Here is a 14,654-nt window from a genome sequence, read left to right on the forward strand (position 1 = left end):
TTGATTTCTACAACAAATAGGCACGTACATCAAATTTAGAAAAAAAAACGTCTCAAATACACGTTGAATTTTTTTTTGTGATGCTTTGAAAAAGGATCAGCACAAGGGTTCTCAGAAAGAATGGCATTATAAATGGTTTTTCTGACAAGCGCGACAGGCAATTTACGATCTTTATGTTGAATGCCTCCGACTAATAAGGGCCATGTTTCAGTACAGTACATAATTCATTGATTGATTGATAAGTGAGGTGTAATGTCCCAAAACCACCATGTATTATGAGAGACGCCTTAGTGAAGGGATCCGAAAATTTCGACCACCTGGTGTTGTTTAGCGTGCACCCCAATCTGGGCCCGCGGGCCAACATAACCGGCCTACAGCCGGGATTTGATCCCGCGACCTAGAGGGTCATCAGCAGAGTACCTTAGCCACTAGACCACCGCGGCGGGGCGTACAATACATAAAAAATATGAAGAGAGTGTAACTCTTTTTCTTTAGTTAAAATAAATGACAAATTACATTTGATGTAGCTTGAAGACATTGCCAATAACCTATAAAGCACAGTTGGGTCCGTTTGATGATACAGTGCTGATATTTAAGGACACATCACCTCCTCAAGCTTTTGTTTTTGTATCTTTCTTCACCCGCGCCGTACAGGTCAAGCCGAGTGTTTCACAAGAACGACTGGGTCTCTCATTGTCCTTTTGTTCATTCCCTGCCAACAATATGATAGCCTGAATTAATCCAAATTGTAGACCATCCACACTCATTTCGTGTAGCTGAATTCACGCCAAGCATTCAGATTGTTTTAGACAATAAAAAGAGCCCTATTTATGACGCAAGCTATTGACAACTGTCGTAGAAATGAACAATAGCATTTAAGCTCCGTGTTGTTTGCACATGCAGCTCGAAGAATACTTGTCGGCAAATCTGAGAGGAGCATGGCGTTTCAACTGACGCGCAGGTTGCTTGAGGTAATCGCGACATGAAGGCTTCAGCGGTGCATATCTCGTCGGCCGTCAGCACACGCTTACAAAACACAAAACAGCTGGGCTGTCTCTTCTGAGACGTAATGAAATTAAATTTGAATAGAAAAAAGTGAACGATTTTGTTCTTATTATGTTCTTTTCTGAACAGCCTTTTAAAGAGTAAGTTAGTAATATTGCCACAGACACCCGTACCACACATTCGCTCTAAAATGTACAGCGAATATATAATAAATAATTCGTGAGTTTATTATTATTAGTCAATGCTCGTTCAAAGTGAGGCAGAAACTTGTGTGTTGAGAGTGCTTGTTAACACTTATTTTCCAAATTAATGCAGCGACATCTCGAAAAAACAAGTGTTTCAGGCATGAAATGGTATCAATAGGTGAATGAAGGAGGAAATAGCCCTAGTACAAAAATACTAATATATGCTGGAGACAGAGCGTTATATCAGCTACCAACGCGCTGAACTCATGTTTTGTTGTTACAAGCCACGATGAACTTCACAGAAGGATTTCTGTTCAGTGAAGAGCTGTATAGATTTTTTTATTTCATTTTTCATTTTCGTTTACCTCTTAAGGATTGAAATTGAATCGTTCGTGTACGAGTTTGATGCCTTCAGTACTATAAAATCACCGATCTCTTGCACCACTTTGAAAATTCAACGTTGGGCCTTTGAAAAAGTATATGTGAGCTAGCTCACAGCAAAGAATATACCAAAATTTTGAGTAATATTTTTTAACAATAGTTCCATTACGAAAGGGCAAAAAATTTAGTGCAGTGGTTTTGATTTTTTCCTAATAAAACTGATCAGCTCAAATGTTCTTCGACAACTAGTGTACCACATTAGCTGTTTTCATTCTCGAAGATTTGTCTACACTATCTCAATTCTTTAAAAAATTACCATTTTTCATTTACTGCATTTTTTAACTGCCACAAGCAACTTCACTTGAATTTGTGACGCAATTTTATTAATGTACAATATGATAAACTGACAGCACATGCCTAAACAATAGTCCTTGCCTGTACTGTTCAGCTATAGCTCAGGTAAAAGGTAAAGCATAAATAGTAAATATTCCCATTGTCAGTCAACATGAGCTGACCGATTGTCATACACGTCAAAGCACTTTACTTGCTTTCTCTAGGCAAATGTGAGTTCTCTTGTACAAACACTGAGAAAACGTCGTTTCTTCAAGGCTGCGAGTGATAGATCTACGTCTTGGAAACAATGAGCAATCTCATTTGGGGGCATGGTCTTAGTGTTGACCGCTTCAAATTTTTTGCACTAATCTAGAGGGCCTGCCTAATTTCGTCCAACCATAACATTATTGTACGCGCGATGTTTGCCAAAGAGCTTTTAACAGCATTCATCTGCATTTTGCTCTGCCACAACCCCCAATTAAGTGAGTACTACGTTTAGGTTCTTCGCAAAATTACTTGATTCGAATTGTCTCGCGTCCTGTTTGCAAATTTTTACCTTAAATAGTAACGAGTTGATACGTGGTGTCCGCCTTGGTGGTTAAGTGGCTCCGGCCCCCGGCTGCTGACGCGAAGGTCGAGAGTTCGAAACAGGCCTTGGTGGTCACATGCCGATGGAGGTGAACTTTACAGTTTTAAAAGGGTCTCTTAAGATAGTTACATGTTAAATTAAAGGCAGGACGCCTCATTAGAAGGAGGTTATCCAATTTGCAACGATACACTGCGGAAGGTACTTCTTCCTTTGGTGAATAGTAAAATAGGCGGTACACTACTAAAGTAGGATGATGAAATCCCTGTGCTGTGGTACAATAAAAAGGAATTATTAGACAGCTTCCGTAATTAGCAAAAATATCTGAGTTAGGAAACCAACAAAGATTCTAAACGAAAAACCTGAGGCACTCAGAAGCAATGACGCTGGCTTACGTTTACCTAATTTTGAATAATGATGAAAATCTATTACCAACGTCACATAATACTGATGCTATCGGCTATGTTTACTTTGTGAGGTGCAAAATCGAGAAACAGTTGGTACAATTGCTGAATTTTGATATAAGTGCTGTTTTTTTCTATATGTTTATTATTTCTCTTGGCGGTGCTGCATGGAGTGGCTGACTTCAAGCCATGGCACATATTTTCCAAGCTTGTTCTTAGAACACGGAGTGAAGTGTCACCTCCTTTCCCTCCTTTTTATCTTCTCAAATGTACGTTAAAACTGCTGAAGTGAAAATTTTTTACCACTAAACTGATTTTGTTACGTCGAAAACACCGGAGATGCAGCTTGTTTGCTAATTATTCTAATAGAATGTTCAGACTTTTACTGGTGAAGCATGCTATAAACAAACTGTATTTTCTCCATTTACATGCGCAGCTCACTCAAAGAAATGTGGATGCCTGGAAAAACCACCGAAGTACAAGACTTGCTTAGATCATTTCTGTAGGCCCCACCTTACGCCACACGCAATTTTGCAAAAACATTACGACTGCGTCTGCAGGCTGGGTGCATATCGAAATCCCTGGGGTCAGTGCATAACGCTGGACGAATGCAAGAGCTGCGGCACGTTCCGGACTAAGAGTTTCAACCTGTGTGCGTCCGAATGTCCGATGCAGTGCGATCAGCCCATACCAAACTGTTCCAGCAGGTGTGTCGCCCGCTGCGACTGCGCTCCAGGATACGTTCTGTAAGTTCCTACAGATCTTAATATCCACACGTGCATAACGTAGTTCTGCGGGTGTTTGCGATCATTGCCGCCAGTTGTCCATTTCCACATCATATTCGCCCCTACTTTCGACTATATAAATACGAACCAAGATATATGCAAATGCAGTGACAGTATCGTTCACGTACTGCTGTTTCATCTATTGTGCGAAGTCTTCTCTATTATTCTTTTTCGGAGAAACAGTTATCCAGGTATATCTAATCTATTCTCACGCCTCATTCTCATGAAATACGACTTGCTTTATGCCCAATGAAACATTACATTGCTTATTCAATCTTAACCTTTATTTCATATTCTCACTGAACGTACACAATGAAACTTAGAAGTGTGGCAGCTTGGGCTAGTTGGTATGGCATGACGATATAGTTATAGCGCGAGAACAAAACGACGACACAGAGACGAGAAGTCTTTCCTGTCCTTCTTGTCTCTGTGTCGTCGTTTTGTTCTCGCGCTATAAGTGGTCAGGTACACAATATGATTTGCTTTATTAATTTCAATGCTGATGTGACGGCACTTTTCCATATCTGCCTGTTGCGATTCAGAAAATGCACACATTTTCGCACATCGTACTCCCACCTTCCTTGGAAGACTGAACCTGTAGCGCCAAACAATTAAACAGTCTGAGAGTCACAATCCACTCGAAATAACTTCCGGTTCTTATTGTCAATGAGAGTCCAGGTAACATTATGCGCTGCCCTCGAAAACAAGAAGTGACCTTCGCTCTGGTATTGAACATTGTGTTATGCTTTAAATGTATATGGGTATTTGATTCATGCAAGCGTCCCTAACTTTTTCCTTCTTTTTGAAGGAAGTTGCACAGAATCAAGATTATTAGGCGCTGGCTTCTCAATCATGTCTGAGTTGATGCTTATCGGGAAACAGATGAAGTAAATGACCCATGTTAGTTAAATACGTCATTTATGTAAAATGTGACGTCAGCGTATGGCAAATGAACGCCAGGGAGTGTAATTGGGGTAAAGCAATTATCACACAGATAATTGCTACTCTACTGCTTCAACTTGAAATATTTAAGATACTTGTGCGCGAATATGAGCACCATGGCACACCTTCATGTTGTCGACGGTTTCTTTGACGTTACTCAGAAGTGTCTCACAACACACTGAGCCTATTTATTCAGCCTTATTACAAGTGCACATTCAAACGCCGAATTCGATTTCATGAAGTTGCCCCTGCAAGCCCTTGTAGCTTTCAGCACAAAGACAAAAACGCGTTTCGTCATGGGCACTGACTGGGAAGAGTTCTTTCTCTAGAGGTAATTTAAAATCCTTAACTCTCTTTTATGTCAATGAAATTTCTGCAAAAGCGTTGAATGCTCATTCGTGTATGTTTTACCTGTGAATATGCATGGAACGATAAGATCACATTTGATACTGACGTTTATTCATTGACTCCATTTTCGCAATTTCACATTGTAAAGGTTTGCACAATGTGATATTTTTGTGTATTTTCCTATCTAGGGACCGAGGTAACAAAAAAGAATGCGTCAAGGCCGACTGCTGCCCCCCTAGGTGTCCCGCCAACTCGAAGTTCAAGCTGTGCGTCTCCAGCTGCCGACCTATGTGCAACAGGCCACAGCCACGGATATGTTTTAACGATTGCTTGAGAGGTGGCTGCGTGTGCAACCACGGCTTCGCCGAGACCGTTGTAGGAGGCGTGAAAACCTGCGTGCCCCAGTTCACCTGTGGTCAAAGCCACCAATCTGTCGCCCAGAGACAAAGTCTTTGAAGCAATGCAATTTCTTCTATTCGAAAAAAAAAGCCGACGTGTTTAGAGCTTAAGCAAAATTACCAATAAAGCGATAGCGCACTAGTAGCGTCTGTCAGCGATAATTGAGAACAAAGGAATAGTGTTGGCTTCGAAGTCCTATAATGTGTCTTGAAACTGACGTACCGAAATAGTTCAAGTAAGCTTACAAGCCTATTGGTGTTTCCTTAGATCATTTTCGTAAAGCAATATTTAGCCAACAAACTTATAACATGCTCATCGTGTTGGACGTGCAAATAAGCAGCTGTACACGTCCGTCAAAAGGCGTTGACCAGAAAATATTCAAATGCCCACTCTCTCCGCTTACTCACTGAGCTACAACTTCTTGGAAAGTACAAAAATGCCAACTCAAGACACGAGTACCCTGGGCCGATTTCTTCGCTCCGCAGCACTTGAAAGAATGGAAAGGATTGGTATCGCGAGCATTGAAAATAAATTTTCACACATCGTTCATTAAAAAAAAAAACAGCTCCAGTCGTATTCCACAAAAAAGAAAGATCTTCCATACATCGAGGAGAACAGAATTAGTATAATTTTTGTTTGCGTGGAATTCAGCCACGTATGCTATTCTTTGCTTTTTGTATTATGTTGTTTTTGTACTTTGCATAGATATAGATGGCCTTGAATATTTGGCTAATGCGTCATTGCTGAACCTGTGGGGTCTGTAAATATCACAAAAACACACACACACACACAGATATTAAATATATATATATATATTTATATATATATATATATATATATATATATATATATATATATATATATATATATATATATATATATATATATATATATATATATATATATATATATATATATATATATATATATATATATATAAGAAATGAAGAGTATAACTTAAGGGCTCATTTTCTTGGTTTCACATAAAATTGAAAAGATTTAACAAACAATAATACTATAAATACTATAGGCGAAGGTAATAAACCAAACAGTTATGTATATTTGAAGATGGAAAAGTGGATGAAAAGATAAGTGGCCATGGGCAGGAACTGAGCCTGCTCAGGTGTTAGAACATCGAATGCGTTATTCGAAGGTTGCAGGTCTCGTTCCTGCCCATCATCGGTCATGATCGGTCCCAAGACCTACGGTTTGTTGGAATCACTAACAGTTCCAGAACTGCATTCTACAAAGAGTTTCGGAGGTAGACTAGAGAATGTCCCGTGCCCTGCCGCAGTGGTCCAGTGGTTAAGGTACTCGGCTGCTGACCACGGGTTCAAATCTCGGCTGTGGCGGCTGTATTTGCGATGGAGGCGGAAACGTTGTAGGCCCGTGTGCTCACATTTGTGTGCACGTTAAAGAACCTCAGGTAGTCGAAATTTCCGGAGCCCTCCACTAAGGCGTCTGTCATAATCATATGGTGGTTTTGGGACGTTAAACCCTACATATCAACCTCGTGGTCTGCATTTCTTCTTCCGGGAATTTCCCTCGCTCAAGCGATAAATGAACGTCTCTAACGTTTTATTCAAGCACAACAAACAAGGCCATATCTACGAACACCGAGCTCTTGCTTTGTTAACACAAAGCTGCATTGTCCATATAGTGGAGTTGACTTATGGAGGAGATAGTTAAATAGGTGTTAGGTGTGTTTTATATAGTATTGAGACAGCTCCCGTGTTCAGTTGGTGGCAAAGAGAGCAGATGCACAGTACCTACCAGACATTGTTGAGCAATACCTACTGCACAATATTTAACAGGTGCAACATATAAACGGGAGGGGGGGGGGGTCGAACGTTTTCAGGCCACCATCCCATGTATTCACAGATTCCTGAGGGAGCAAGGCCTAAGAACACATAACCCCCACCCCCAACCCCCTGTTAATTGGTATAGTCGATCTCTCGAGCTGCCGTGTGGCATTGTTTGACTTTTTACGCTAGTATGCATACTGAACTTCACTAATATTGCGATTCTCGCAATCTGCGTCTTCACAACGTACAAGTTACAAGTGCGACAGTAAGTACCATCTTGTGTAAGCGTGGCGTTGGAACATGCCGAAGAATATTTATTTCCCAGGTAAATATTTCTTTTCCTAATATTACCAAGAACATATCTGATGTGATAGGTGCCTCCGCCGTTTCACCAATGACAGAGCGCAGATATAGACTATCGTGCTCGCTTGTTGCCCCGAACGTGACGTGCTAGATCACACCCGTGTTGGCTGAATATTGATGGAAGCGAAATGCTAGATGCTCGTGTTCTGTATTACCACGCACGTTTCTTATTTTTACATTTGCGTCATTTGGCTTTTGCCCCCGAAGCCTGTCAAGAATCCTCAGAGCGAACTGTTCGAGAAGGTTCGCGATCATTGTAGATCGTTCTGTTAAGATGAAGCCCACTGCGTGAACGCAACAGATTGTTCTGGAACCAACTTTTTCACTAGTGATAACGCTAGAATCTTCAATGGCAAGTGTATAAATGCCAACTCCCTTCACCGCTATTAGTGCCAGTTAATGTTATCTGGCCTTCAGTTTTCTGGTTACAAGTTCAGCAGAATAAACAGTTTTATCTTACCATCGAGTCTGCTCCCTTCGTCTCCGTCAAAACCCCGTGACAGTGCGACGTCAGAGCACCCTAAGGAACACCAGATGGTCGAAATTGCTGAAACCTTCGGCTACGGCATCTCCTACATTCGTACCGTGGTTTTATGACGTTAACTCAGTATCATATTTGAGCGCAGATTTTCTACGAATGCATTATCGTGATGTGATCCAATTATATCGCTCATTTGCACTCCGCATCGGTAGATTAGTGTTCAGGGTGCTCTGCTGCTGACCCAAAGGTTGTGAGTTCCATTCAAGCTATGGCAGTTGCATTTCTATGAAGACGAAATGGCGGAAGTCTGTGTACTGCGGGATGTCAGTGCACGATGAAAAACACCAGGTGGTCGAAATTTTCAGAACCCTCCAGTAAGAGATCTCTCATAATAGTACCGTGGCTGTGGGACGTTAATCCCCTCGTATCACATAATATTATCCCTTGTTTACTCTAAACCCAATCAAACTCGTTAACCCAGTGAAATTTGTTCTACCATATGGTAACAGAAAGGTATGCGAGGCATGAAAAAAACATAATGAATTCATAGACAATAAAAGGTGTTCTATCGATAGACGTTTGTAACGTCAGAAGGCGAACAAAGCGAGGAGAACCATAGCGCAGTGCAGCGACTTGAACTAGACAAGTGAAATATGCGTAAGTTGCTGCCGCACAATGATACGCACAATAGGTCTTGCACAGAGGCACTGGTGAAACAACTTAGCTACGCCTGCACAGATGGCCCAGCAAACGCATGCAAGGGGCTGTATAGGATGGCTCCTCGCACTGTACCTAATCGTTTCTGTAAGCGGAATCACCCACCAAGGTAGTCAATTAGTTGTTGACGCTGACCCAAAGGTCCCGAGATTGAATCCCGGTGACACCGACTGCATTTCGGTGAAGGCAAAATGCCAGAAGTCCAAGTACATAGATTTAGACACACGTTACAAAAAAAAAAACCTCCAGGTTGTCGGATTTTTTTGGAAATGGGGTCTCTCGTAAGTGTATCATAGCGTTGGGACATAAAGTTTCAGCAATTATTGTCGTTATCTGCAGTAGAGGTTCATGAAAAAACATGTGATATTTGGGAGCGCTAATCAACTGAATTTTTTTGTTTGGCGGTATTCACCCTCACAAGGCCGCATGCGTGAATATGAAATGTTTTTAAAAGATTAGGACACAAACAAAATATGTTACCGTTACGAGGCTAACTAGAGAACAAGTTCCTCACTACCTTGTATCATATGAGGCTAATGATAGCAAGATTGAACTAAAACAGAAGAGTCTTCAAAATTCACTACAATAAAAATTTGAACGTCGTAGTTGTCATCAGACCTTGTTAACTGCCTAACCGTACGCACAAACGCTGCTTTATTGCTATGGTAAACTGAAACTTTTGATTGATAAACTCACAAAGCATGAAATGTTTTTAAGAACCATAGTTACCGCAAGCCAGCTCAAATTGGGAATTTTTAGGGGTGGGCAAACGCAGGTAAAACCACGTATAAAACAAAAAAGAGGAAGAAAGTGCGTTATTGAAGCAGATAGGGAAAAAAGAACAAGAAAAAGGAATAACAAAGAGAAAGAAACACAAAGAGAGAGGGAGAAGTAAATGAAGTTAAGGAGGAAAAAGAGACAAGAAAAAGCGGCAAAGAAAAAAAAAAGGCGAGAGAGTACAAAAGAAAGAAAACCAAAGAGAAAAACAGAAAGCTGCCCATAGCTCCGCACCACCCCTTTCAAGCTTAGGGAACTTGGTGCGAAACTCTCTTAATTTCTTAGAGTCAGAAATCTCCATCAGAAACACCTCCTTATGAAAAATAAGATAATCAGAAGCTAAACTACGGAGTGCCATTAGGGGAACATAAAGCTTTACTGAGCACCTAAATATAGTATACAGTATTGCTTTGTGTTTCGAAGTTTAAGTGTAGTAACCTAGCCTGAAAATAAAGCCTTCTACTGCTTGCTTAGCAAAATCGTTCTTGAAAGACTCACCTTCTGTCACGGACGGCTATTTTCGGCGACACCGCGTCACGGCAATTAACGGGCGCCGTACTCCCCGACTGACCGTGAGAAACGGCGGCACATGAAAGGGAACCGATAAGTGCAAAATGGGGGTGCTCTCCTTAGAACGTCGCCGCCGACAGTTAATCCTTTTGTAACCGTGGCGAGGTCTGCAAGGTCGTAGAAGGCCACGGTATACCCCGTACAAGGATTAGACTACAAGACGCCCGGCTGAGAGCTAAGTGGTTGACCGTTCCCACGGAGAAAAGCGTGGGAAACGCTCTGGTGGCCAAGCCGTATGACAACAACCCGACAGGTTGTCACTCTCGCTAGTTGCGGGCCCTCTCCCTATTAAAAAGGGGTGGGGTCAAAATATTTTTGGGGCGGAGTTTCCCCTCAATTAAGCGCGCATGATTGGACCCAGGTAGAGGTCTCTTGTCCCCAAGGAAGAGAGCGAGGAGACACGAGGGGGATTTAAGCGCAGGATTTTGCCCTGCTAGGCAGACTAGTCGCTGACCAAGATGGTGTAGAAACAGATCAACAAGCATCTCTTCTAGAAGTTTTAGTGTGGCTCTGTATCGGCTGGCCACCTAAACTTAGCCGTTCGTCTAGTTGTGACGCGATATTAACGTCTGCAACGTAGACATCGGGACTTCGCCTCGAGTTAGCTCAACCTGCTCGAAGTCACCTGCAAGCACTAGCCTCCCGGAGCCACCAGCGTTGCAACACCGCCGACATCGCAGTCGTGCCAGAACTCTCTTCGACTTCTCGCTTCCAATCGTCGGGGACGCAACGCTGCCGGTCATCACACGTATGCCTCCACCTGTTTATATCTTCGAACTTTCTCCTCCGTCGTTCTATTCTTGTTAGTTTGTGTAGTTTGTCATAGTTCTCTCCCGTAAGCTGATCTATTGTTTCTGTTATATATTTCTTTAGTTGTATCAAGTGTTGATGTATTTTGTTAGTTGTATTGAAGTGTTGTATTAGATTCCGTGTGCTGCAATATTACTAGAGTAAAGTTGTTTTGTTTTCTCACGTCTCTGATCTCTTCACTGTCTCTGCTTGCGTACGGAACGAACCAACCTGCTGTCATTCCCGTCGCCGACTTCGCGCTGGCGACGCTAGAGTGGCAGCTTGTAACACCTTCAATAAGTACGCGAGACCCACAGGCACGTAGCTACATTCAATAGCGACATCGCCGTGTGCATCTATACTTTAGTGTTCATCACAATTAACCTTACATGTAAAAAACAAGGCCTCCTTCACATTCGTGCTACCAAAAGTCCGATGTATCAACGTTACACTCTCATTATGCATTTTGAGATGCCGGGATGAACTGATTTGACCTCAATGGAAGCGGTAAACTGTACGAGGGTGAAAAATTGTTAAATCAGAGTACAGGGATGACAACATCCTGAACAGAGCAGCTGGTCGCAATTACCGAAATGACGCTTACTAAAATTACAGAATAGGCTTCACTATTTCTTCGAATAATACTGGTACATTAAAGAAACTGCAACAATTTATAACAATATATTCAAACTATTTTGTTGTACAGGCAAATTTTTCCATCCCTCACTTCTGTTAATTAAAAGCAAAATATTCTCTTGTGAATTCAGAAAAAAACATATTGTACTTTGCACTCGATTGCAAGCTATATTTCTTCGAAACCGAAATTCTGACATTAGCCGTGAAAGTTTTTATAATATATGCGTGCATGCAAAAGCTGTACCTCCTTCAGATTTAGTGCTTAGTCATTGGAGGAAGCGAGAAATACAGGAAGATATGTAGTGCGAGAAACAACGGCTAGCCTTCTGTGCATTCCATTGTGACTGCGATGATGTGTAAGAGCGAGTCACAAACGTGGGATCGAAAATTGCAGGTGCTTGGGCAAACAAGGTCATTTTGTATAGTCGTTCACTGTGGGTAATGTTGTCAGCTTCTGATGCGTTGAAAGGTTTTGCAGCTACAAATATTAATAGTCACATCTGTTGCTTTAAGTCACACAACCAAGAAAAGATTATGGGTGACACTGTAGTTCAGGGCTCCAAAAAATCAGGCAATTTGATTTTTTTAACGTAGAGTGACATCGCATATGAGCCTTTCGGCTTTTGGCTCTATTCAAACTCCATCACCTAGGCTGGAATAAAGGTTTTACAAATATGTTTCCTAATAACTGGATCCACCTAAAATGATACGTTCATACCACCTAGTAATAGTACCACCTAAAATGATACATATAATGAAGCAGTCAGCCAGCACACAGCATGAACGAACCGAACAATATTTCTTGATTTCACCCATTTGTTGGGGGCCCCTCAGCTTGTTGATCTCTGATCGACGCTTGATAGCCAACAGCAGACCTATTCCGGGTATTACGCAGACCACCATCCCATCTACTTGATAGTGTGAGAAGCGATGCGACGACTACATGTGTGACGCGATATACGTAAGGTAATAGAAGTGCACATATATGCTTTACACAAAACAGTTTTCTTCACGCCTTTGTTCCAATCTCTGCTTTCATAACACTGCTTAACCTTGTCATAATACCGTCAAGTATCTCTCCGATGCTATTTATTTACTGCTGTTCCAGCGCTATCATGAAATTTACGGCCTACAAAGTAGTACTTCCTTCACGCTGTAACGCGAAGATGTTCATGAATGGCGTCCCTTCTAGCTCTTTTATTGTTCCTTTGATTTGTTGACCACTGGATGATTTATGGTCAATTTACAAAGAGCTGCTGCCTACATTTCTTCTTTGTCACGTCATAGTGCAATGGCTACCGTACTGCCGCCACGAATTTGTCATTATGTCGTCACTGAACACCTACTATTCCCTCATTGTGATGCCTTGCTCAATACGTGGTTTGAGACATGGTCATTATGATGTATTCGAGGTTGCACTATCACTGGGTAATTGTTTTTTGTGACATTTTTATTTCTTAAGAATATCTTCTTACCTCCGCCTAAATTCCATCATGTTGCTCAAGCAGCTCGTTCTATCGCCGTTAAGCTTTTATTGTTATGCTGTCAACCTTAGCAACTTACTTTCACATCATCCCTAGGCCATAGTCATCATTTCATTGTGGTCATCAGCAGGTATCATTCTTCACCTGTCGTAATGACACTATTATTGTTATGTTTGAAACCCTCTTCTTCTCGTTAATAATTACTCGTAACGTCATATAGGGCAACGTATCTTTTCAACAGTTTCTTTATCGAGTCGTCAAGGTCATACTGTGGCTGCCATAGGCGGGCGATCACTCTGAGTTAGTAATTTATAATTATTATTTGTTCAGGTGTAGCGCCCAAAGTCACCATATGATTATGAGAGACGCCTTAGTGAAGGGCTCGAGAAGTTTCGATCACCTGTAGTTCATACTCTTGCGCCTAGATCTAAGCAAACGGGCCTCAAGCAATTATTCCTCCATGAAAGATGTGGTCGCCACGGCCGGGATATGATCCTGCTACCTGCGGGTTACCATCCGAGTGCCTTAGCCATAGACCACCGTGGTAGCTCTTATGTTAGGGATTCTGTAATTTGCTATAACGTCATCATGCGCTTGCGTTTGGCTTTTAGTTTCCCAAACCATGACGTGACTGTGAGGTACATTGTAGCCATATCACATTCTCTTTCACTGGCACAAAAATACGTAAAAAAAAGCACGAAAGTTAAATGGATGAACATCCAGTCTGCCATACTAGTGCTGAATAAACGAGAACCAGAAAGTCACAAATAAAAGAAGTAGAGAACTGACCACACAATTAAGTGATTTGCTAGTCATCTACATTTCAATTAAGCATACTTCCAAAGCCCCACCTATCCATCAGAAGCTCAAATTAAAGACTTTCTCAAGCTTACGGGTATAGGACGTGAAATAGTCCCCACGTTGTCGCCATGAAATTTAGCAGTCTTTGCCACATTTGCGTTATAGTCCACAACTCACTCAACACTACTCTCGTTACAAGTTAACGTTGTGTACGAAAAGCTAGCAGTGTTATCTGCACTCACCCTTTGTAACCCCCCTTACACAATGCCCTGCAACAAGGGCCTGTAAGGTATTTTTAAATAAATAAATAAATAAATAAATAAAAGAAGAGGACACCTGATAAAAGAGTAGTCATCGTTTGTAAAAAGGCGGATCATGCATGTGCATTTACATTTGCCGCTAGAAACGCCGCTAGGCAGAAAAAGCGAATAAAGCGTGGTATTGCTATACTTTTGTTCACACAGCAGTTCCCCAATCATTGTTGTGAAACAGGCGGCCTGCAGTTTTGAATAATGTGCAAAGGCATTGCGCTTAACGCGCACCAAGGGCAAGTGACGCTTCCTTTATATCGAACAATAGGTCTTTTGCTCGATATCAAGGTACACGCATTGCGAAGACTGTAACGTTTCCACAAAAGAAATGTTCAAGGCTAATATGCGGCATAGATGAAATTGTAATTCTTCGTACAACGGCGTGCCAGGCAAAATGCACCAAATAGCCATTGCCATGATTGCCCTTTGCATCGCCTTTGTGAAAGCAAACAGTACCTGTCACGGTATGTGCCGTTTTTCACCATACGTTCTGATAATGCTGTGTGGGCGATGCTGGCTCAATTTTCAGTGGTTTAGCGGTCATTTATAGCT

The 14,654-nt window shown here is 41.7% G+C and overlaps 2 protein-coding genes across 4 annotated transcripts in view; both read left to right on the plus strand.

Moving 5' to 3' along the window:
- The first annotated feature begins 2,204 nt into the window (after positions 1-2,204).
- LOC119164245 (zonadhesin) lies at positions 2,205-5,512 on the plus strand. Its single transcript, XM_037416393.2, has 3 exons — positions 2,205-2,386; positions 3,331-3,640; positions 5,158-5,512. Exons 1-3 carry the CDS (start codon positions 2,323-2,325, stop codon positions 5,423-5,425), a joined length of 642 nt encoding a protein of 213 aa, XP_037272290.1. The 5' UTR covers positions 2,205-2,322; the 3' UTR covers positions 5,426-5,512.
- Positions 5,513-6,338: 826 nt separating this feature from the next.
- LOC142768859 (uncharacterized) overlaps positions 6,339-14,654 on the plus strand; it is a 28,616-nt gene continuing 20,300 nt past the window's right edge. For 2 of the 3 annotated variants that reach the window (XM_075871270.1, XM_075871271.1), the window contains exon 1: positions 14,409-14,566. In XM_075871270.1, the coding sequence (XP_075727385.1) occupies positions 14,497-14,566 (70 nt within the window). In that variant the 5' untranslated portion in view covers positions 14,409-14,496. Of the gene's footprint in view, positions 7,499-14,408; positions 14,567-14,654 lie in introns of those variants that run through there. The other variant, XR_012885503.1, reaches the window with a different exon arrangement.

The sequence above is a fragment of the Rhipicephalus microplus genome, chromosome 8 (genome assembly GCF_043290135.1).
Source record: "Rhipicephalus microplus isolate Deutch F79 chromosome 8, USDA_Rmic, whole genome shotgun sequence".
Lineage (NCBI taxonomy): Eukaryota > Metazoa > Arthropoda > Arachnida > Ixodida > Ixodidae > Rhipicephalus > Rhipicephalus microplus.